This window comes from Podarcis pityusensis (genome assembly GCF_964106645.2).
Source record: "Podarcis pityusensis genome assembly, chromosome: 13".
In the NCBI taxonomy this organism is placed as follows: Eukaryota; Metazoa; Chordata; class Lepidosauria; order Squamata; family Lacertidae; genus Podarcis; species Podarcis pityusensis.
The window spans coordinates 45,481,651-45,506,524 of NC_138038.1; the positions used below are offsets into that span (position 1 = coordinate 45,481,651).

The 24,874-nt window shown below is 41.0% G+C and overlaps 4 protein-coding genes across 4 annotated transcripts; 2 read left to right on the forward strand and 2 right to left on the reverse strand.

The window, feature by feature from the left end:
* Positions 1-445: 445 nt before the first annotated feature.
* Positions 446-6,971, reverse strand: LOC308460931 (vomeronasal type-2 receptor 26-like; the record flags this gene model as incomplete). Its single annotated transcript, XM_080977469.1, has 5 exons — positions 446-1,347; positions 1,893-2,019; positions 2,498-2,725; positions 5,775-6,066; positions 6,796-6,971. 5 exons carry the CDS (start codon positions 6,969-6,971, stop codon positions 446-448), a joined length of 1,725 nt encoding a protein of 574 aa, XP_080833595.1.
* A 2,598-nt stretch (positions 6,972-9,569) lies between these two features.
* LOC308460932 (vomeronasal type-2 receptor 26-like) lies at positions 9,570-14,977 on the reverse strand (the record flags this gene model as incomplete). The annotated part of the gene is made up of 4 exons (XM_080977470.1): positions 9,570-10,471; positions 11,017-11,143; positions 11,622-11,849; positions 14,690-14,977. The coding sequence occupies 4 exons, from the start codon at positions 14,975-14,977 to the stop codon at positions 9,570-9,572; spliced, it is 1,545 nt and encodes a 514-aa protein (XP_080833596.1).
* On the forward strand, positions 12,376-24,874 carry LOC308461710 (olfactory receptor 10G4-like; the record flags this gene model as incomplete). The annotated part of the gene is made up of 2 exons (XM_080978847.1): positions 12,376-12,449; positions 23,908-24,874. Exon 2 carries the CDS (start codon positions 23,948-23,950, stop codon positions 24,872-24,874), a length of 927 nt encoding a protein of 308 aa, XP_080834973.1. The 5' UTR covers positions 12,376-12,449; positions 23,908-23,947.
* On the forward strand, positions 18,800-19,729 carry LOC308461709 (olfactory receptor 10G7-like; the record flags this gene model as incomplete). Its single annotated transcript, XM_080978846.1, has 1 exon — positions 18,800-19,729. One exon carries the CDS (start codon positions 18,800-18,802, stop codon positions 19,727-19,729), a length of 930 nt encoding a protein of 309 aa, XP_080834972.1.

Genomic DNA, 24,874 nt, shown 5'->3' on the forward strand with positions numbered 1-24,874 from the left:
AGTCAGTGAATCTCCTACATTATCCCGGGAAGACACACCGAGAACAAAGTTGGGTCTAGATTATTTCACAGGTAACCCAGCCTAATATCTGAGTTTAGTTCCTTCCTGATGCACCACTGCCGGACAACCCCAGAAAATTTTGAGGCAGCCACAGTCCCATTAGATAGACAAATGGTCTGACTCAGAATTAGGCAGTTTCCAGTATTCCTGTGGTTTTCTTCCTCTCTTCTCTTGGCAGCTTCCTATGGTTTCCCCAAATTTGTTCAGGAAAGGCACAGAGACTCTTGAGCAGAAATGTGGGGCACCCACATGAATGCAGGAGAAGAGTAGGAAGACAAAGTCAATATTCTGGTAAGGTCTTGGTGGGGAAATGGCAGGGAAAGTGATACCTGCCAGCAAGTCCAGGTAACCTAAGAACCAACAGAGCTACAAATTCCTCTGTCATTTAAACCTTCCTTTGTGTTAGCTGCTCTCTGTTGTTCAGGTCTGGCCTCACCACAATAATGTAGCATTTAGGGGCAAAGATACAAGCCAGTAACCCAGCACCAGAAGCAAAGATGGAGAAGATCTCCACAGCCACCATGTATTTTCCTCTGGTGCTCAGGTAGGTTGGAATGAAGGAGAGCCAAACACTGCAGAAGACCAGCATGCTGAAGGTGATGAACTTGGCTTCGTTGAAAGTGTCAGGCAACTTCCTGGCTAGGAAGGCCACCGTGAAGCTGATAGTGGCCAGGAAGCCCATGTAACCCAAAACACAATAGAACATGGAGACTGACCCTTCATTACAAAGAAATATGATTTCTTCAGGCATTGAGTGCATGTCCACATCTGGGAATGGGGGAGAGGTTGCCAGCCAGAGGACACAGATTCCTACTTGAACAATGGAGCAGGAAAAGACAATGGAATAAGCCAGTTCTTTGCCTACCCATTTCCTCATATTGGATCCTGGTTTGGTAGCCATGAAAGCCAAAACCACCAATATGGTTTTGGCTAAGATGCTGGAGAGGGCCACAGAGAAGACAATGCCAAAAGCAGTTTGTCGGAGAAGGCAAGTCACCATATTAGGTTTTCCGATAAACAACAAAGAACAGAGGAAACACAAGAGGAGGGCGATAAGGAGACCATAGGTAAGGCTTCGGTTGTTGGCTTTGACTATGGCTGTATTGCGATGCTTAATGAAGATGCCAAGCACCAGAATTGTGATCAGAGAGAATAAAAGTGCAGAAGATGTTGAAACAATGGCCAAGGTTTCATCAAAGGCTAGGAAGTTTGGAATCTTAGGAATGCATAGATCCTGGCTGCTCTTTGGAAATTGATCTGCTGGGCAACTGACACATGTTTCCATGTCTGAAAACAAACAAAGAATGCATGACAAATTTAAGCATCCAATACTATTCTTAAGGATTTCCTCATTGAAATTTTAGGATAGTGTTTTCTATCTCAAAATGTTTAAGAACTTCTGTATGAAATCTGGAATTTTCTACATGGGTGACATCTTTTTTACTGGTTCCCTTCTCTTTTTGTTGTAACGACTTGTAGTGCATAGCAAAATTAAAAATACATTACTGCAGAAATCTTTGGAGCCCAGAAAGGCAAGATTAATGGGACTTTCAACCTTTTGTCAAACAACCTAAGTCTTTCAGGAGAGACCACCACTTCTATTCCACCCTAACTTTGTAGAAGTTGGAGGTAAAATAGATGACTTTCCATTTTAAAATATTTTTAATATGTTTTAAGGATGGAATTAAATTGATACTAACTATAAACAATGAGAACAACACATCTATTTAAGTTAAGCCTTCCCTCCTCCATCAGTTTAATGACAACAAGTTTGCCAAAGAGTTCAGAGCTTATTAAAATAAATTGGTATATCCTAAGATGACATCTCCCACCTTTCTCATTTGAGATCATTCCTTCTGGACATGGATCACAATCATAACAGCAAAACTTCCTTCCTTCCTTCTTTTTCTTCCCGTATCCAGGATGGCAGTTGTCATTACATATAGAAAGAGGTGGCACCTATTCAAAGATATAGGAAGAGTTTAATATGAAGACAAGGTTTGGGTGAATTATTTCTGTTGCTTCTTGTAGGGTCATTTGAGAAACTAGTACTAGGAAACCACCCCATGGCTTTGGGGTTGTAGTGTCCCATTATGGTCCATTCTGTTTCCTGTGCTATTTATTATATCAATGAAACTGTTAGGAATAATATCCTAGAATCTGGCTCATGGTATCATCTGGATGCTGATGATGTGAAGTTCTACCTTTCCATTCCATTGGAACGAGAGGAGGTGGTGAAGGTGCTGGACAAGTGTCTGAAGACAGTGATGGATGGGATGGGAGCTGAATCCCTATAGAAGAGAAATGCTTTGGATGGGTGGTTCCTACATTTGACCTCTGCAGCAAGAGCTTCTTAAGTCTGGGATACTCCTTGATTCTATCTCATCACTGGAGTCTTAATTATGGAATTTCATGGCCTGTGCAGTTATTTCTGTACCTCAGTGAAGTCTCTGTGCCATTTAATTCTGTTCTCATTAATGGTGAACTCTTTGCCAGAAGGGGCCTGAGGGTCCCACCTTCCCACTTTGACTCTGATGTAAGATCTATTTGGGAATGTGACCAAGTTTGTAATATCCAAGCCAGCTGCCAACTCTCCATATTCATTGAATTTAATTTCATCTCCAGCACTGTTGTTGAACGAGATTCTCTGCAGGAATGAGTGGAGCTAGGTGGAAAGAGAATCAAAAGGTCAATACAGCATTCTAATAGTCTGATTATGATTGTTGAAGAGCTTTCCTAGATGGTATTAAATCCCTTTCCTCTAAGAGTTAAACACTTCAGTTTACAATGGAGAGCATCCTTGTTTCAATTCCCCATATGGGAACTAGGAAAACATAAATCATTGTAAATTCAACAGTTGACAGAATTCTATAAATAAATGTGAAAGAGTTAAGTATATAGACCTGCTTGCTTGGGACCTGCCATTGTCAAGATCCAAGAAAGGGAAGGATTTTGAGAAGTCAAGTAAGAGCTCATGCTCTCATGTTCATGTTCTCAAACATCATGTTCCCTGAGCATAGGAATGGAATATGAGAACATCTGACTGGACCTTTCATTAGTTTCTGCTGTCAAGATGTATGAGAAGGAGAAGGGTGTGACTGTGGTCTCACTGAATGCAAAGCTCTACAATTGTGCCCTGTGCAACAGGCGAAGCATTCTTCTGGCTATCTCTCAAACTCTTTGGTCCTTGTAGCATCTGAAGCATCATTCAGTGAGGGAGAGGAGGGGGAGAAGGAAGATGAAGAGCCACATTTGTCCCTCGCCAGTAAGTACAGCAATTCTTAAGATGTTTTTTTAAAAATTGGTTTTCTAGAGGTCATTCTGTCTTTAAATGATTTTGCTTGTATGTGCAACTGCCCCCTGTAAAATGTGAGTAAGTTTGTTGCTTATGAAAGTCTGTGCCATCTAAAATCTGTTTACTATCATTATAGGAAATATTCTAATTCTCTTTCTAATTTCTCAAGTCCTTCTCTGTTATTTCTTTACTGATAATTAAATGCTTACTCACATAATGGATCAATGAAGTGAATGCTTTGTAAGAGAGAATGTTACCTGCCAAGGTTCTACATATTGAGGAGAGAGTTTCCCCTTAGCATCTCTACACTTGTGGATCGCTCCAGCCAATTGCTTGCTATTTAAGGCATGTGCCAAAGCATAGACAGCATTATAGATACTGTAGCTTTGCCCGGTCATGCTCATTTCAAAATATGGTGCAGGGAGGCTCTCCAGCATTTCTTCTCCAGTACACATGTGATCGTTGAATGTTGAGAGAGTGGAATTTGGAAGTGAACAACTGAATGCATCTTCCCAGAAATCTTGAATGAAACCATCTGCGTCTGTCCAATAAGGATGTATATTCCGAAGAAAGTCCTGAAAGTTGTGGATCTCCTTGGAGTGAATTGCAAAGGAGATAGCACCATGGAATATTCGTATATTAACATAAATTTTTTTTTGAAGGCTGTGTAATATGAAATCAAGTTGGGTTGTCGTAATCCATACTTTTCCTTTACGTGACTTCATGTGAGGAAATAGGAGCTGAGTTAACTCCATCACGATTAAAGCATTTGCCAACCATAGAATAAATCTGCTTTCTCCGAATACAAGAACTGCATTGGCTTTGCTGGTTGTGAAAGTTGGTAACAATATCCTTGAGTCAGCCAGCGTTTCTAGAAAGTCACCATTATAATGCAGATTGAGTTCAACTCTTTCTGTGAAAGCTGAACAGATTCTATTCTTGAAAAACATGGGTTCAATTGTCTGTAAGAAATGTTCGCCGGCTTCATTAGCTGTAGTCACAAGCCCAACCCATTTCCACCTGAAATGCAGAAGTAGCCGGATAATTCCCTGATACTGAAGGTCTTCATTGGGGACCATGCGATAAAAGGAAGGGAACTTGGTTCCATAATTTATGGCTGGTTCAAATAAACCGTATGAAATCTGGAACAAGCAAAAGCCAAATGTTTCTAAGTGGAAACAAGAACTCATGAGATTCCAATTTATTCAAATATAAGCGCACACACACACACACACACACACACACACACACACACACTATGTTGAAAATATATCCTAAATGTACCAAGTTTAGGGACAGCACCAACTCCGGCTTATATAGGAAAACACTGATACTCTTGCTCAGTGGCAGGGCTGTCTTAAGAATATGTGGTGCCGGCAGGCAAAGATCCACCAGGCGCCTCTTCCCCAGGTTGCCCAGTCCCAGGTGCACAGGAGGTCGGAGCTGGCTGGCCATCTCAGTGTCTCGCTGGCTCGGTCGCCCCCAAACCTGCTGCCTGGCGCCCCTAAGAGCCCGGCGCCTGGATGCCCAGCACCCCTAGCGCCTATGGGTAAGTCGGCCCTGCTCAATGGTTTCTGTAATTATTATTTTTTTTATTATGGCATCATCACAGCTTTATACTTGTGCACACTGATTGTATCCAAGAATAGGGGAGCATTTATCATCACTCATGTTAATATACTAAGTGGATGATTGAATAAAACTCCAAAGGGAAGGTGGATCATGTACTTTTGCTCTGTAACCTTTATAGCGGTTGAAGAGGGAAGTTGATTCTTTGTCTACTTAGAACTCTCTTGGGAAGGTTTCCTGGGAATCACGAAGAGCTCTGAAAGATTAAATATGTTATTGTTCTCTGACTACAATAAACCACATCATATAAAATATCAGTAAAATGAAAATTAACGTACCAGCAGTAATTAAAAAAAATGAAATCCAACAATGAAGTAGAACAGCACAAGGCTGACACCACTATGTATATAACGCTCTGAAATCACAGGTGACAAATTCCAGAATAATAGCAAGAAAACAGTGTTTTCACTTAGCCTCTGAAAGTGAACTTTGGGAAAGGACTATCTTGATTTTTAAGGGGAGGAACATTTTTAGTTAATGTGTCCTGAGTTATTCATACCTTTGAAGTCATCTGTCAATTTCATAAATTGAGTAGCTCACAGGAAGCCAGTGCAGTGCTTTCAGGACTGATATACATGAACCAGTCTAGGCTTCTCATTTACAAACCTGGCAGCTTTGCAGCAATCTTCTATTACATCTATTAAACACAAATTGCCCTTCTTACACACATTGTTGGATATGCATATTATGCCCCTTTTACGTTGTCTATTTCCCCAATCCATATGTATGAATCAGTAGATTCCTAATGCAAGGAAAGCATGAAATCTGTTTTTCAAAACCCATATTGTACCTGTGGAATCTTGAAAAGACCTAAGACGTTTGCCATGCACCAGGAGGTATCAGAGCTGAGTCCCCCAATGACTCCTATTACATTTTTCTGGATCCCACACCTGTAGTTGGGAACAAAGTGATGTGATTTAAAGAGCAGGTCAAGAGTTGTTTGGTAGGCCATCTTTGAATCATAATAGTTATCATAGATGTGGAATCCCAGAGAGACATTGGGCAACATCCTGGGATTCTTGTTGATCTCATCAACACCAAAGACCAAAGCAAGGATGTGCTGGTAGAACTTTGTCATCACCCTGCAAATGAAGTCAGTTAATGTTTAATGGGAAAATTAAAGAGTGCATGTTATCTAGATATAGGAGAGATTCACCCACCTGCCTATAAAAAAGGGCACAGCCAGCAAAATTTATTTATTTATTTAGACAACCTTTATATAATACTGTGTCAATAAAAATACATTAAAGTGTTTTCTATAGCTGCTGCAAACTTCATTGACGTCTGCATCAAACTATCTACTAGGACCACAACATCTTATTGATGATTTCTTACAACCAGTTGAGACTCCATGACTGTGGAAGAAATTATTTTTGCTCATCACTTTGCACTTGCTTACAGTCAATTGCATTTCCCATTTTCCTGCCCATGCATTCAGTTTATCATTTTGTTGCTGTTTGCAACCCATGTTTGTTTTCTCCACCCTGGACATTTTGGTATCATCAGCAAAGTTAAGTACCTCACTGCTTGCCCATTTGTTCTTCATATGTTTTTATGCCATCCCTTTTCTCTTGCTCTTACTCTCTTTTCTCTCTGCCTTTATAGAATTGGATAAAAAAAGCTCAGCGTTCATTGATAGTATATGTGTAGCCTATGTGCATTGAGATTTCTAATAAAATGTGTGTGTGTTTGGAAAATCTTTCCATTTTTAAAAAAAAGTTCTGAAGCTTTTTTTTCCAAACAAAAGTTTTTTTCAGACAGACATGGCATATAAAGAATAAATAAAATCATATTAAGTACCAGTTACTTACAGTGGGGTATCAGTGAAGACCTGGGAAGGGTGTTCATTGAAAGAAATTTCGGGTAATATGTAATACATATAAGATACCGTTGCACCAATGACAAGGTCCGCTGGCTCATACCACTCGTGTGGAACATGAACAGAATTATCTGTTGTGCATTTAACACTTTGTACTTGGGACCCCATGTTGGGAAGAACCAGAAACAAAAGAAATATTCTGATGACAAATGTCCTTCTCTGCATAGACACTCCTGTTTCTCTCTACAATATTATTGCTGTCCTCTACCTGATTTGAACAAGAGAGATTGGGTGGTCGTTGACTCTGTCAATTTGGTACTTTAAGGGACACGTATCCACCTTATTGTCAATTTAAAGACTATCACAGCAGAATGCCTCAGATGCCAAATAGGATGCAGTAATTTGATATGAAAGAGGGAAATTCATAACTGAGAGATAACAAAGCCCACCCTCTCTCCTCCTTTACCATAGCTGCCTATGAAGCACTGGGGCGCTTACAATCATTTCAAACTACCTTGTTGATTCTTTTTTTCCAGTTTGACATCCAAAGCTTCAGCCAGGTGAATTGATTACTGTAATTCTAATAATGATAGGGTAGAGAATCATATGTTCAATGTTTTTGGAGTCTATAGCACATCAGCAGTAGGGAAAATGCCAATGTTTTCATATTTCTTACAGTGTAGAAAGAGCCTCCCTGGGTGAAAAACTGGGACAAGAAGATGCACAGGAATGACAAAATTGCAAGCAAAAGAAACTTTAGATTTGGGGTAATGGGAATCTAAATGGAGTTCTATTGTGCTTCTGATTGGCTAAGAAATTGAGAGAAACAATGTATGCAAGTAAAGCTGTCAGGGATTTTCAGAGAGTTTGTGTTTGTCTTGGGAAACTGATGAAGAACAAAATGAAATTAGAATAGGAGACTCCAAGAACAGAAGAAGATGAAGTCTGTGAGGGCTGGAAGTTCTTGCTGACCTTGGTCTATTTGGATCAGCAATTCCTCCATTCTTAAGCATTGTCTTCAGTAGTGAACACTTCTAGATACTATTTAGAAGGAAGCATTCTGCTGTTTTCATTCGGTTTTATGTTTACTTGTTCAAACTGTGGTTATTTACCATATGCCTTGGTGTGCTACCACCCAAAAAATTGCATACACTGGAAGTGCATATATATATACAATTTTTTTATTGAAAAATTGTGATATAGAATATAATATGAATCAACCTAGTCTACAGAACAAGACTAATAAAAAGAAAAACCCAAAAAAAGGAGAAAAAGAGACAGAAGAGAGACCCTTTATCATATTTATATCATATAAATCCAGTAATTTAGTCACACAGAGAGAAGTAGACCCTACCATCTCCCACCTTTGACCCTACTTCCTGTGCAGCTGCTAAAAAGAGTTTCAAGGGAAATATGGTCATTATTCCAACAGCAAAATAAATGAGAGAGGGTTCCATGCTATTGTATCCACATATGGGTAGAGCAAATTTCCAAAAGCAGATAAGGGAAGGAGCATAGCTTAGTAACATTTTCTTTTTATTGAAGTGAGCCCAGTTCATACCGTTGGCAGCCACTTGCTGAACTGCTTTTCTTTGTCAGTCTTTGGAGTCTTTTGTCCTCTGTTACATGCAAAACCATGTATCCATACGGGTAACTAGTGTTCCAGAGATTGTTCACAAAAGGTCATTGAGCTGGCATGGACATGGAGTGAAGGTGGAAACAGGGGTGAAAAGCAATCCAGTTCAGGCCCTACTTGATGAAGACCTTTGACATGATCTTGGATCCATCGTGAAGCAGATCAAGAACTGGCCTAATGTCTAATACAGTGGTACCTCGGGTTAAGTACTTAATTCGTTCGGGAGGTCCGTTCTTAACCTGAAACTGTTCTTAACCTGAAGACCACTTTAGCTAATGGGGCCTCCTGCTGCTGCTGCGCCGCCGGAGCATGATTTCTGTTCTCATCCTGAAGCAAAGTTCTTAACCTGAAGCACTATTTCTGGGTTAGCAGAGTCTGTAACCTGAAGCGTATGTAACCTGAAGCATATGTAACCTGAGGTACCACTGTAATGTCAAAAGCTCCAATTAAACATATGTCTGGGAGCAGAGTGGGAGGATATGAAGTTGCAACTTCTCCAAACTCAGGATTGGGTGGGGGCGGCGGCGGGGGGGGGGGTATAATTCCAAAACTTTCACTTTTGCAAATAATTTATTTGTGGGGAAGCTGCTTATGGTTGAGCATTCTACAGGTTCTCTGTCCCCAAGCAACTATTTGGTGAAGGAAAGGATGCCGTTGGGTGGGACATCAGGTAGGAAGGAGAATCAGTCAGTGAATCTCCTACTTTATCCCGGGAAGACACACCGAGAACACAGTTGGGTCTAGATTATTTCACAGGTAACCCAGCCTAATATCTGAGTTTAGTTCCTTCCTGATGCACCACTGCCGGACAACCCCAGAAAATTTTGAGGCAGCCACAGTCCCATTAGATAGACAAATGGTCTGACTCAGAATTAGGCAGTTTCCAGTATTCCTGTGGTTTTCTTCCTCTCTTCTCTTGGCAGCTTCCTATGGTTTCCCCAAATTTGTTCAGGAAAGGCACAGAGACTCTTGAGCAGAAATGTGGGGCACCCACATGAATGCAGGAGAAGAGTAGGAAGACAAAGTCAATATTCTGGTAAGGTCTTGGTGGGGAAACAGCAGGGAAAGTGATACCTGCCAGCAAGTCCCGGTAACCTAAGAACCAACAGAGCTACAAATTCCTCTGTCGTTTAAACCTTCCTTTGTGTTAGCTGCTCTCTGTTGTTCAGGTCTGGCCTCACCACAATAATGTAGCATTTAGGGGCAAAAATACAAGCCAGTAACCCAGCACCAGAAGCAAAGATGGAGAAGATCTCCACAGCCACCATGTATTTTCCTCTGGTGCTCAGGTAGGTTGGAATGAAGGAGAGCCAAACACTGCAGAAGACCAGCATGCTGAAGGTGATGAACTTGGCTTCATTGAAAGCGTCAGGCAACTTCCTGGCTAGGAAGGCCACCGTGAAGCTGATAGTGGCCAGGAAGCCCATGTAACCCAAAACACAATAGAACATGGAGACTGACCCTTCATTACATAGAAATATGATTTCTTCAGGCATTGAGTGCATGTCCACATCTGGGAATGGGGGAGAGGTTGCCAGCCAGAGAACACAGATCCCTACTTGAACAATGGAGCAGGAAAAGACAATGGAATAAGCCAGTTCTTTGCCTACCCATTTCCTCATATTGGATCCTGGTTTGGTAGCCATGAAAGCCAAAACCACCAATATGGTTTTGGCTAAGATGCTGGAGAGGGCCACAGAGAAGACAATGCCAAAAGCATTTTGCCGGAGAAAGCAAGTCATCTTATTAGGTTTTCCAATAAACAACAAAGAAGAGAGGAAACACAAGAGGAGGGAGATAAGGAGACCATAGGTGAGGCTTCTGTTATTGGCTTTGACTATGGCTGTATTGCGATGCTTAATGAAGATGCCAAGCACCAGAATTGTGATCAGAGAGAATAAAAGTGCAGAGGATGTTGAAACAATGGCCAAGGTTTCATCAAAGGCTAGGAAGTTTGGAATCTTAGGAATGCATAGATCCTGGCTGCTCTTTGGAAATTGATCTGCTGGGCAACTGACACATGTTTCCATGTCTGAAAACAAACAAAGAATGCATGACAAATTTAAGCATCCAATACTATTCTTAAGGATTTCCTCATTGAAATTTTAGGATAGTGTTTTCTATCTCAAAATGTTTAAGAACTTCTGTATGAAATCTGGAATTTTCTACATGGGTGACATCTTTTTTACTGGTTCCCTTCTCTTTTTGTTGTAACGACTTGTAGTGCATAGCAAAATTAAAAATACATTACTGCAGAAATCTTTGGAGCCCAGAAAGGCAAGATTAATGGGACTTTCAACCTTTTGTCAAACAACCTAAGTCTTTCAGGAGAGACCACCACTTCTATTCCACCCTAACTTTGTAGAAGTTGGAGGTAAAATAGATGACTTTCCATTTTAAAATATTTTTAATATGTTTTAAGGATGGAATTAAATTGATACTAACTATAAACAATGAGAATAACACATCTATTTAAGTTAAGCCTTCCCTCCTCCATCAGTTTAATGACAACAAGTTTGCCAAAGAGTTCAGAGCTTATTAAAATAAATTGGTATATCCTAAGATGACATCTCCCACCTTTCTCATTTGAGATCATTCCTTCTGGACATGGATCACAATCATAACAGCAAAACTTCCTTCCTTCCTTCTTTTTCTTCCCGTATCCAGGATGGCAGTTGTCATTACATATAGAAAGAGGTGGCACCTATTCAAAGATATAGGAAGAGTTTAATATGAAGACAAGGTTTGGGTGAATTATTTCTGTTACTTCTTGTAGGGTCATTTGAGAAACTAGTACTAGGAAACCACCCCATGGCTTTGGGGTTGTAGTGTCCCATTATGGTCCATTCTGTTTCCTGTGCTATTTATTATATCAATGAAACTGTTAGGAATAATATCCTAGAATCTGGCTCACGGTATCATCTGGATGCTGTTGATGTGAAGTTCTACCTTTCCATTCCATTGGAACGAGAGGAGGTGGTGAAGGTGCTGGACAAGTGTCTGAAGACAGTGATGGATGGGATGGGGGCTGAATGCCTATAGAAGAGAAATGCTTTGGATGGGTGGTTCCTACATTTGACCTCTGCAGCAAGAGCTTCTTAAGTCTGGGATACTCCTTGATTCTATCTCATCACTGGAGTCTTAATTATGGAATTTCATGGCCTGTGCAGTTATTTCTGTACCTCAGTGAAGTCTCTGTGCCATTTAATTCTGTTCTCATTAATGGCGAACTCTTTGCCGGAAGGGGCCTGAGGGTCCCACCTTCCCACTTTGACTCTGATGTAAGATCTATTTGGGAATGTGACCAAGTTTGTAATATCCAAGCCAGCTGCCAACTCTCCATATTCATTGAATTTAATTTCATCTCCAGCACTGTTGTTGAACGAGATTCTCTGCAGGAATGAGTGGAGCTAGGTGGAAAGAGAATCAAAAGGTCAATACAGCATTCTAATAGTCTGATTATGATTGTTGAAGAGCTTTCCTAGATGGTATTAAATCCCTTTCCTCTAAGAGTTAAACACTTCAGTTTACAATGGAGAGCATCCTTGTTTCAATTCCCCATATGGGAACTAGGAAAACATGAATCATTGTAAATTCAACAGTTGACAGAATTCTATAAATAAATGTGAAAGAGTTAAGTATATAGACCTGCTTGCTTGGGACCTGCCATTGTCAAGATCCAAGAAAGGGAAGGATTTTGAGAAGTCAAGTAAGAGCTCATGCTCTCATGTTCATGTTCTCAAACATCATGTTCCCTGAGCATAGGAATGGAATATGAGAACATCTGACTGGACCTTTCATTAGTTTCTGCTGTCAAGATGTATGAGAAGGAGAAGGGTGTGACTGTGGTCTCACTGAATGCAAAGCTCTACAATTGTGCCCTGTGCAACAGGCGAAGCATTCTTCTGGCTATCTCTCAAACTCTTTGGTCCTTGTAGCATCTGAAGCATCATTCAGTGAGGGAGAGGAGGGGGAGAAGGAAGATGAAGAGCCACATTTGTCCCTCGCCAGTAAGTACAGCAATTCTTAAGATTTTATTTTTTTTAATGGTTTTCTAGAGGTTAGTCTGGCTTTAAATGATTTTGCTTGTATGTGCAACTGCCCCCTGTAAAATGTGAGCTATCTGTAAGTTTGTTGCTTATGAAAGTCTGTGCCATCTAAAATCTGTTTGCTATCATTATAGGAAATATTCTAATTCTCTTTCTAATTTCTCAAGTCCTTCTCTGTTATTTCTTTACTGATAATTAAATGCTTACTCACATAATGGATCAATGAAGTGAATGCTTTGTAAGAGAGAATGTTACCTGCCATGGCTCTACATATTGAGGAGAGAGTTTCCCCTTAGCATCTCTACACTTGTGGATCGCTCCAGCCAATTGCTTGCTATTTAAGGCATGTGCCAAAGCATAGACAGCGTTATAGATACTGTAGCTTTGCCCGGTCATGCTCATTTCAAAATATGGTGCAGGGAGGCTCTCCAGCATTTCTTCTCCAGTACACATGTGATCGTTGAATGTTGAGAGAGTGGAATTTGGAAGTGAACAACTGAATGCATCTTCCCAGAAATCTTGGATAAAACCATCTTTCTCTGCCCAATGAGGACGTATACTCCGAAGAAAGTCTTTAAAGTTGTGAATTTCCTTGGAGTGAATTGCAAAGGATATAGCACCATGGAGCACTTGTATGTTAACATTTAATTTTTTTTGAAGGCTATATAATATGAAATCAAGTTGGGCTGTTGTAATCCATACTTTTCCTTCACGTGACTTCTTTTGAGGAAATAGTAGCGGAGTGAACTCCATTATGTTTAAAGCACTTGACAACCATATATTAAATCTACTTTCTCCATATACAAGAACTGCACTGGCTTTGCTGGTTTTGAAAGTTGGTAATAAAATCCTTGAGTCATACAGCATTTTTAGTAAGTTACCATTATAATGCAGATTGAGTTCAACTCTTTCTGTGAATGCTGAACAGATTCCATTCTTGAAAAACATGGGTTCAATTGTCTGTAAGAAATGTTCACCAGCTTCATCAGCTGTAGTCATGAGCCCAACCCATTTCCATCCAAAATGCAGAAGTAACTGGATTATTCCCTGATACTGAAGGTCTTCATTGGGGACCATGCGGTAGGAAGAAGGGATCTTGGTTTGATCATTTATGCCTTGTTCAAATGAACCATATGAAATCTAGAGAAGGGAAAAGGCAACCATATCCAACGGCAAAAAAATACTCATGTTAATCACATTTCTTTGAATATCAATAGAAAACCTCTGAATCCCTACTGTACAAAGTTTGGGGACAGCACCAACCTCAATTTGCATAGATAACAAAGACAATCTTGCTCAATGTTTTCTGCATAAATTATTATTATTATTATTATTATTATTATTATTATTATTATGGCATCATCAGATCTTCATACTTGTACACATTGATAGTCTCCAAGAGCAGGGTAGCATTTATCATGGCTCATGTTAATATACTGCTAGGTGGATGACTCAACAACAAAAAAAAAAAAGGTGGAGGTGGAGCAATAGAAATTGTTGATCATGCTTTTTTGCTCTCTAACCTTTATAGCGATTGTAGAGGGAGGTTGATTCTCTATCTACTTATAAGTCTCTCGGGAAGATATCTTGGGGAATCCTGAAGATCTCCATTCGATTGTATATGTTATTCTTCTCTGAGCAGAATCAACCACATCATATAAAATATCAGTAAAATACAGAAATGCCATACCAAACACTTTCAGCCAAGGTTAAAACAACAAAGAATGAAATCCAACAATGCAGGAGAACAGCCCAATACTGACACCACTATATAATTATATTGTTCCAAATGCTGGAACAATAACAATAAACAGTGTTTTCAATTAGCTTCTGAAAATTAATAATGCTGAATAACATCCTAGTTCCCTAGGAATGGAATATCTTGATTTTTAATGGGAGGAACTTTATTAGTTAACGTCTTGTGAATTATTTATGCATTTGTCTTTTTAAAATATTTTTTTATTAAAGATTTTCCTCATTTACAAAAGCACATTGTCTCTTTCTTCATGTTGTGCTTTCTATAGATCAGTTACATTTGTTTTATATGCAGTATAGGACTGGGAAGAAAATAGGCGGGGAGAGGAGTGTGGGTTTGGGGTGGTCAACCTTATGTTCTTTTACTTAGTGTATGTGTGGGGTTTTTATTTCAGTGAATATGGCATGAATAGTTTTTTCTTTTCTGTTCAAAATCCATATTCTACCTGTGGAATCTTGAAAAGACCTAAGACGTTTGCCATGCACCAGGAGGTATCAGAACTAAGTCCCCCAATGACTCCTATGACATTTTTCTGGACGCCACACCTGTAGTTGGGAATAAAGTGACGTGATTTAAAGATCAGGTCCAGGGTGGTTCGGTAGCTCATCTTTGAATCATAATAAATATCATAGATGTGGAATCCCAGAGAGACATTGGGCAACATCCTGGGATTCTCGTTGATCTCATCAACAGCAAAGACCAAAGCAAGGATGTGCTGGTAAAACTTTGTCATCACTCTGCAAATGAATTGAGTTACTGTTTAGTGGGAAAATTACAGAGTGCGCATAATCTAAAAATGAGAGATTCACTTGCCTTTCTGTAAAGAGAGGACACAACCAGAAAGGTTTATAGATTTTTTAGACAATACAGTCATACCTCATGTTACTTTTGCTTCATGATCTGTTTTTCAGGTTGTGTCCCGTGGCGACCTGGAAGTACCGGAAAGGGTTACTTCCGGGTTTCTCCGCTCGCACAAGCGCACAAGCGCCAAATCGCACCATGCACCTGCGCAGATACGGCAGGCTTTTCATGTTGCAAAAGGGCCTCCAGAACGGATCCCGTTCACAACCAGAGGTACCACTGTAGTATACAGCTGTGTCAGAAGAATATACTAAAGTGCCTGTGTGCCTGGAGATTTCTAAAAAACAAAGTTCTAAAGCTTTCATTCTAAATCAATTCAAGTTATTTTAAGTCAGATACAACATTTAAGGAATAAAAAAAATACAAAAAATACTGGTTACTTACATTGGCTTATAAATGAAGGCTTGGGAAGGGTGTATATTGAAGGATAAATTGGGGACGATATAACAGATATGAGATGCCATTGCACCAATGACCAGGTCACCTGGCTCATACCACTCGTGTGGAACATGAACAGGATTATTTGTTGCGCATTGAGCGCTTTGTCCTTGGGACACTATATTGGGGAGCAGCAGAAGCAGCAGGAGCAACATCCTGATTGCAAATTCCCTTGTGTGCATGGACTCCCCTGCTTCTCTCTACAGTATTATTCCTCTCCTCCACCTGATCTGAACAAGACAAATTGGGTAGCAGCTGACTCTGTCAATTTGGCACTGTAAGGGGCACGTATTCACCTTATTGTCAACTTAAAGACTGTCACAACAGAAATCCTCAGATGCCAAACAAGATACAGTGATTTGATATGAAAGGGGGAAACTGATAACTGATAGGTAACAAAGCCCAGCCTCTCTCTCCTCCCTTACCATAGCTGCCTATGAAGCACTGGGGAGCTTATAATCATTTCAGGCTTGCCTGTTGATCTTTTTTCCACTCTGACTTCTGGAGCCTTGGCCAGGTGAACTGATTATTGTAATTTTAATAATTACAGGGGAGAATATCAATTGTGCAGTGCTTTTGGAGTCTATGGCGTATAAGCAGTAGGCAGTGTTTTTTTCTGATGGTACTCAAGGTTATGTAGTACCGGCACCTGTTTTCCTGGGTGAAAAGCACTGATTTAAAATGTGGCACTTAGTGTAACAACTTCATGGTGAGTACTGGCACTGTTTTCCTAGAAGAAAAGCACTGGCAGAAGGGGAACTGCCAATGTAAACATATTTGTCACACTACAGAATCTTAGATAATGAATGAACCTACAGTCCACTCCCTATGAACCCCCTCTTATCAGCGGCGTAGCGTGGGTTATCAGCACCCGGGGCAAGGCAAGTAATTTGCGCCCCCTAACCCGGGGCAAGGCAAATAATTTGCGCCCCCTAACCCGGGGCAAGGCAAGTACAGTAATTTGCTCTCCCAAGCAGCAGCAGCTGCGAGGCTTCTCTTTCCCCCGCGCTCTCCTGGAGCTGCCTCTTTTCTTTCCTTTTTTCCCTTTCTCCAAGGCTTTTCGCTTTCTCTCCTTAATTGATTCCTCCTCCACACCGCAGCATTTCCTAGCTGCTTCCCCCCCCCTTCCCCTCTCTCTCCTCCTCGCTCTGCTTGCCTTGCCCTGCACCGGCAGCAGCAGGCGCAGCCAGACCCCCGCCAGCCAGCCCGCCCGCCCGCCCACCCGGCTTCCTCTCCTTTTTTTGCCCGCGGCAGAAGGCTTCGCTCTCCCCCTTCCGCGACCTCCTCACCAAGCCGAGCGAGCGCGGGCTCCCTAACCCATGGATTTTAGTAGGGGCAGAGAGCTGCTAGTGTGAGCGCGCCCCCCGCCCATGTTGCGCCCGGTGCGGCCGGCCCCCCTGGCACCCCCCACGCTATGCCACTGCCTCTTATTGCAACATTAATCCTGTCCCTTGCTTAGGAAATAGCAAGGGAAATAAATCAATATATTTTATGAACACATGTTTGCCTGCGTTTCAGCACCTGCACTCTTAGGGGAATTATTTGGTTGTCTCCCTGGGGTTACAGAATGTTTATAAAATGTTTTCTCTTTCCATCCTGCCCATGTTCAAGATGCACAACAGGAGTCTCCATAAATTCCTTCATGACGATAAAGCAATCAGCTGCAATGGATTAAAATGTAGAAGGGACCTTCAAAGGCCTTGATATCAGATGCACCCATGGTTGAATTTCTGTAGCCCTTTGGAGGAAAGGTAGCTTGGATGACTCTTCAACATATTTGTTTTGTTTTGTTTTGTTTTGTTTTGTTTTGTTTTGTTTTGTTTTGTTTTGTTTTGTTTTTTGTTTTGTTTTACTCTGACAAAATGAGTATTGTAAATCAGAATCAAGTTTGTTTTTGCGTTAACATAGGGGTGCAAAACTAATGTTTGTTCATCAAGTGCGGTTCAGAGATAGTTTGAAAGGGGTTTTAAGCATAAGGTAAAGGTAAAGGGACCCCTGACCATTAGGTCCGGTCATGGCCGACTCTGGGGTTGTGGCGCTCATCTCGTTTTATTGGCCGAGGGAGCCAGGTCATGTGGCCAGCATGACTAAGCCGCTTTTGGCGAACCAGAGCAGTGCACGGAAACGCCATTTACCTTCCTGCTGGAGCGGTACCTATGCACCTATTGCTTCTGTGACAATGCTGGGGAATTCTATTGCCGGAGCCTTCACTCAAATCTGGATTTACTTGCAAAAAAATGGCTTGGACTCATGTGAACACATGATGCTGCCTTCTACTGCGTCAGAAGCACATTGATCCATCTAGCCCAGAATGATCTACTCTGAGGCCCCATCTGCACAGAGGGGTTTAACACTCAATCCCAGGGAACGCTGGGAAGTGTAGCTCTGTGAGGGGAACAAGGGTCTCCTAACAACTCTCAGCTCCTTTAGCAAAAACCCATAGCAGTTTCCCTCAGTATAAACATATCTGCAAGCCATTTCCCCTAATATAATGCATTTTTGTAGGTTATTTTCACTAATATATATATTTTAATGCACATGTTAACCTAGCATGTGCATTGTTGTACACATTACATGGCAGTATTTAGGGTTGCCATATTTCAAAAAAGTAAAATTCCTGAGTTTTTGCTGAGTTTTTTGGGGGAACAAACCAAAATTGCTGGGGAACCCCCCCATAGTGATTTTTAGCTTTTGGAGCTGTTTCCGCTGCTTTTGCCATAACACTTTCCCAGACATTTTCCCAATTCTGCAAAAATCCCCCCCTGACACCATTTTTACACCCGAAAACTAGGACATGTCGAGAATTTTTCTGATGTATGGCGAATCTAACTGCATTGCAAAATTCAGAGAAGTGAGAATTTTGAATGAATGGCTGCATTTTGGTTTGTGAGTTGTGCTGGGAAATGTAAATTAGGTAGGTTTCTCCTCCATTTCTAGAAGTAGCCTATCCTCAATTTGCCAGCACTTCTACTATCACCGAACACCCAATCCACTTCCATCCTCGTGCTTGCCTCCACCCCATCTCATCCATCAAATGTACATCCAATATTTCTGCTTATTAAATCCTGCTCATTGTGTTCTGTCCAGTGCTCATTAAAGGGATTGCATAGTGATGTGTATTTAACATTTCTTTCTCCGTTTTTTCTAATGGCAGCTGTGGGGGAAGAGAAGAATTTCTGCTTTTGTTTGATCTTCTTGCTTAGGTGCTATACCTTCTTACTTAGGCTCCCATGATCTGGAACACAACCACTATTAGATGAAGAAACCCAACCTGACTGTGGGGATTCAGTTCACTCTCTCTGGGTTTTCTGATGTTCTGGAGCTCCAGCTCCTCTTTTTCCTGCTCTTTCTTTTCATCTACATGTTGACTCTTCTCGGAAACATCCTCATATTCCTCACCATCTGGTTCAGCCCTGTGCTCCATTCCCCCATGTACTATTTTCTTGGCGAGCTTTCCATCCTGGATGTGCTTTATTCCAGCACCACCGTGCCCAAGATGCTGACCAGCTTCCTGACTGGTTCCCAAGCCATTTCCTTTGAGGGCTGTGTGGCTCAGCTCTATGCCTTCCACTTCTTTGGAGGCACCGAGTGTTTCCTGCTCACTGTCATGGCATATGACCGCTATGTGGCCATCTGTGACCCTCTCCGCTACTCTGGGATCATGAACAACGTGTCTTGCATCAGACTGGTGACTGCAACCTGCCTGGTGGGGGCACTTCATTCGACTCTTCAGACTGTGCTCACGTTTCGCCTCCCTTACTGTGGGCCTTACAAACTTGACCACTATTTCTGTGATGTCCCGCCCTTACTGAAGGTAGCCTGTGCAGAAACCTCTCTGAATGAGACCGTGGTCACAGTGAACATTGGTGTTGTGGCACTGAGCAGCTTTGCTTTGATCCTTGGTTCTTATATCCGCATTGCCACCACAATTCTCAAGATGCGCTCCGAGGAAGGGAAGAGGAAGGCCTTCTCCACCTGCGCGTCTCACCTCACTGTAGTCCTCCTCCTTTATGGCCCTTGCATATTCATTTACATGCAGCCATCCACCAACCACTCTGCCCTGAACATTGTGGCCCTCTTTTACACATCTGTGACACCTGCCCTGAACCCCATCATCTACACCTTGAGAAATGAAGAAATCAAGAAGATGGTGAAGAAACTGGCATTCAAGAAGGTGTTTTCTTGAAGGACAGCAATGCAGCTTCTGTAGACAGAAGCACCATGAGCTGGGATGAATTGTACCTCTATGAGTTGTAGCCACTGCTAATCTTGCTCAGAGTAGAACCTCTGGATGCCAGTTGCTGGGAATCACAAGTGGGGAGAGTTGCTGTTGCGCATAGATCTTCCTGTGGGTTATTGGTTTGCCATTGTGAGAACAGGATGTTGGGCTAGCTGGGCCTTGGGCGTGATCCAGTAGTGGTCTTCTGATGTTATGTTCTTAATGGACATGTCTATATTTGCTCCAATATTTTCAATGGGTCTATTCTGAGCATAACTTTGTTAGATACAATCCTATGTCTATATGTGGGGGATAGTCGTGCCATGAATACTACTCATATTGATCCAGAGGAGAACTCCAACGTATAGTTAGCAGAGTAAAAACTTAGCTGCAGGATTCCCCCCAAATAGACCAGAGGCAATTAATATTTCATTCAGCAGAGCTTTATGGCTACTGAAGGCAAATGGTCACAAATCCAATACAGTGGTACCTCGGGTTACATACGCTTCAGGTTACATACGCTTCAGGTTACAGACTCCACTAACCTAGAAATAGTACCTCGGGTTAAGAACTTTGCTTTTTTTTTTAATAATGATATTTATTAAAGTTTCACAAAATTATACAAAACAAAGAAAAAAGTATAAAGTACAGCAAAAAAGTAGAAAATAAGAAAAAACATACAAAATAAAACAGGACCTCCTCATACCTCCCTTCTTTGTATTCCAGTTCCATTTGTTGGTTCAGCAAATCCTTACCATTAATCTTTTACCCAATTGTTAACCTTTTTTTTCCCCCATATCTCTTAAAGCATTACAGCTAAAAACCTCTTAGTTTCTATCCAACATCCTTCTAAAGTTCCTTAATTTTGCAATATTTCTGTAAATAGTCCTTAAATTTTTTCCAGTCTTCTTTCACCGATTCTTCTCCCTGGTCTCGGATTCTGCCGGTCATTTCCGCCAATTCCATGTAGTCAATCACCTTCATCTGCCATTCTTCCAAAGTGGGTAAATCTTGTGTCTTCCAATACTTTGCAATAAGTATTCTTGCTGCTGTTGTAGCATACATGAAAAAAGTTCTGTCCTTCTTTAGCACCAGTTGGCCGACAATGCCCAAGAGAAAGGCCTCTGGTTTCTTCAGAAAGGTATATTTAAATACCTTTTTCAGTTCATTATATATCATTTCCCAGAAAGCCTTAATCTTTGGGCACGTCCACCAAAGGTGAAAGAATGTACCTTCAGTTTCTTTACATTTCCAACATTTATTGTCGGGCAAATGATAAATTTTTGCAAGCTTGACTGGGGTCATGTACCACCTGTATATCATTTTCATAATATTCTCTCTTAAGGCATTACATGCCGTAAACTTCATACCTGTGGTCCATAACTGTTCCCAGTCAGCGAACATAATATTATGTCCAACATCTTGTGCCCATTTAATCATAGCAGATTTCACCGTTTCATCCTGAGTATTCCATTTCAACAGCAAGTTATACATTCTTGACAAATTTTTAGTTTTGGGTTCTAACAATTCTGTTTCTAATTTTGACTTTTCCACTTGGAAGCCTATTTTCTTATCCTAATTATATGCCTCCATTATCTGATAGTAGTGGAGCCAATCTCTCACTTTATTTTTTAATTTTTCAAAACTCTGCAATTTCAATTTATCTCCTTCTTGCTCCAAAATTTCCCAATATGTCGGCCATTTGGCCTCCATATTGAGCCTTTTCAGAGCTTTTGCTTCCATTGGTGATAGCCACCTTGGGGTTTTATTTTCCAATAAGTCTTTGTATCTTATCCAAACATTAAACAATGCTTTCCTAACAATATGGTTTTTGAATGCTTTGTGTGCTTTGACCTTATCATACCATAAATATGCATGCCATCCAAATACATTGTTAAAACCTTCTAGATCCAAAATGTCTGTGTTTTCAAGAAGTAGCCATTCTTTCAGCCAGCAAAAAGCTGCTGATTCATAATAAAGTTTAAAGTCTGGCAGGGCAAATCCACCTCTTTCCTTGGCATCAGTTAATATCTTAAATTTTATTCTAGGCTTCTTGGGTTAAGAACTTTGCTTCGGGATGAGAACAGAAATCGTACAGCAGTGGCACAGTGGCAGCAGGAGACCCCATTAGCTAAAGTGGTGCTTCAGGTTAAGAACAGTTTCAGGTTAAGAACAGACCTCCAGAACGAATTAAGTTCTTAACCCGAGGTACCACTGTACATTCAGGATTGGCACTGTCCGTAAGAAATCCAGTTGCAGCAGACTTAGTTTAAGTTAACTTACAGTAACTTATAATAAGACTGAAACCTTAACACTAAGTAAGCATACTATATACAGAACACCATACCAGAAGGAAAGAGAGATAGAAAGGTGAAACCCAGGCACCTTCTGGCCTTATTATTATAGCATGACCTTGACAGAAAGAAATAACAGAACCATTTTAAGCCAGCCATACTCAGCTTCTCTGAAGGAATAACCCAAACATCAGGAACCAACATTTCTTCTTCTCCTCCCCCCTCTTTATTTTTTCTTCTTTTTTCCTTTCTTCGTTTCTTCTCTTTTGTTCCTTTTTTCATATATATGTGCTTATTTGAAATATATATGTATGTATGTATTTGTAACATTTTGCTTATATTTTGTAACAATTATGTTAAATAAACAATAAAATTATCCAAAAAATAGAAAATGAAAAAAAAACCACTTTATTTTTCTGTTATTAAACCTGATCTCATTCTAAAATGTTATTTGTTGTATTTTATGACCGAATGTAGTAAGACCAGGTATCTGATGAAATCAGAAGTCCTTTGGAGAGATAAAATACTGCATGGAAACAAATACAACAAAACTCTCATTTCTCACTGGTAGTTATTATTCTGCACAAATGATGCAAACACCAGTAATTGCTCATTAAACTTGGTGTGTAGATCCTTTAAGGTACTTTTCCTTGGAGTCACCAAACTGATGTCAAAATATGCTTGGGGAGAATTCTCGACTCCCATGATGAATAAGAACCAGAGATATGGTGAGAAGAGGGTTCATAACTCCCCCAGCTGGTGTACTCAAACCGACCTTGAAATGTGGCTGAGGAAGACATTTGTTTTGTCCTTGTACATTCTTGAGCTTCTCGTTGAAGCGTCTTGCAACTTCTGAAGAAGATGCAAACACTGGCTCCTTCTCAAGGCAGCTAAGGAAGCTGCATGGGTCATTGACTTGGATCAACCCTCTCTAAAAAGACAGGGAGATCTATTTGTCAGAGTATTTGCAAGATGCAAGAATATTGTGCATGTGAATACAACTAATCTGACATTCAGTTTTACCAACAGTTCAAATCCTTCCAACTGGAAATTTCCATAGTTGAGGGACTCATGTTCTTGTAGATCACGTATTGACTTTGATGCAAGAGTCATTGTCTGGAGACATCCCAGAGCTCTTATAAAAACAGGGAGATCTTCTGCCAGAGAGATACAGCTATGTTCTGCATTTGAAGGCCAATGCAACTGATTTTTGCCCGCTTATTTGTGGTTCAGGTAAGTTCAAATACTGCCGATTGAAAAGGTCCATAGTTAAGAATCGATGTTCTCATAGCTCAGTATGACTTCAAGAGGGCTATCTCCTCAACCCAGATATTTCAGGGTGAGAACACACCTGATCTGCATATTGCTCCTAATTTGATTAGGGAGACTATGCTGTGGGAAGTGGGTGTTGGAAGAACAGAGAAGCAAACCTGCCTAGTTTCAACTTCCTGAAATAAAAAGTGAACAAAAACATAGCTACCCATCAAAATTGGCTATTCTCTGTATTTCACAATGCTGCTCTCTAAGCAAATGCTGTGTACAAAAATGCACATATTAGGGGGAAGAGTGCATAGAAATGCATATATTAGTGAAATCAATATACAGAATGCATTATGTTAGGCAAAATTATTTGCCAAAATGTGTCTATTAGCCAAAATTGCATGTAGAATTCTGACTATATTGGGAGAAATGCTGGTGAATTTCCATGAGGATTTTTTAAAAATGTAAATTGATGTGGAAATGTGGCAAACTGATTGGAAAAAATGAAATGGAGATAAATCAAAATGGACTGATTAGTTTCTCCTCCTCTTCTTCCCCTCCTCAAAATTCTCATTTTCTTCCCACATTCAGGTGTGTGCCATTAACAACCACAACAATCAATTGAAGGTAGATGGAGAAAGACAACTTCACTCTTGTGATTAAATTCACTCTCCTGGGTTTCTCTGAAGTCCAGGGTCTTCAGATCTTTTTCACTCTCTTTCTTGCCATCTACCTCTTGACGTTGCTCGGGAATGCCGTCATACTCTTCACAATCCGCCTCAGTCCTCAGCTCCACTCCCCTATGTACTACTTCCTCTCTGAACTGTCCCTCCTAGATGTGTGTTACTCCACTACCACCGTTCCGAAGATGATGGCTGGCTTCATCAATGGCTCTCAAAGCATCTCTTATCAGAGCTGTGTGGCTCAGCTTTACTTCTTCCACTTCTGTGGGGGCACAGAGGGCTTTCTCCTCACTGTCATGGCCTTTGATCGTTATGTGGCCATATGCAACCCCCTTCGCTACTCTTCCATTATGAGCAAAATGGTTTGTGCCCAGTTCATAGCTGGAACGTGCCTCGTCGGGACCATCCATTCTACTATTCAGACCGTCCTCACTTTCCGTCTCCCTTACTGTGGCCCTTATGAGCTTGAGCACTACTTCTGTGATGTCCCACCTTTGCTCAAAGTGGCCTGTGCTGACACATCGATAAACAAAGTTGTCATCATGATCAATGTTGGTGTGGTTGCCCTCTGTTGCTTCATCTTGATCGCGGGCTCCTATGCACATATTGTTGCCACCATACTAAAGATGCGCTCGGAGGAAGGAAAGAGAAAAGCTTTCTCCACCTGCACAGCCCACCTCATCGTGGTCTTGACTCTCTACGTCCCTTGTGTCCTCATATACTTGCAGCCAGCCACAACCAACTCGGTTCAGAAGGTGATGTCCATTTTCTACACAGCTATCACCCCTGCACTAAACCCCATCATCTATTCCTTGAGAAGTGAAGAAATCAAAAGGGCAATGAAGAAACTTGTATTTAGGAAGATATCTTCCTGA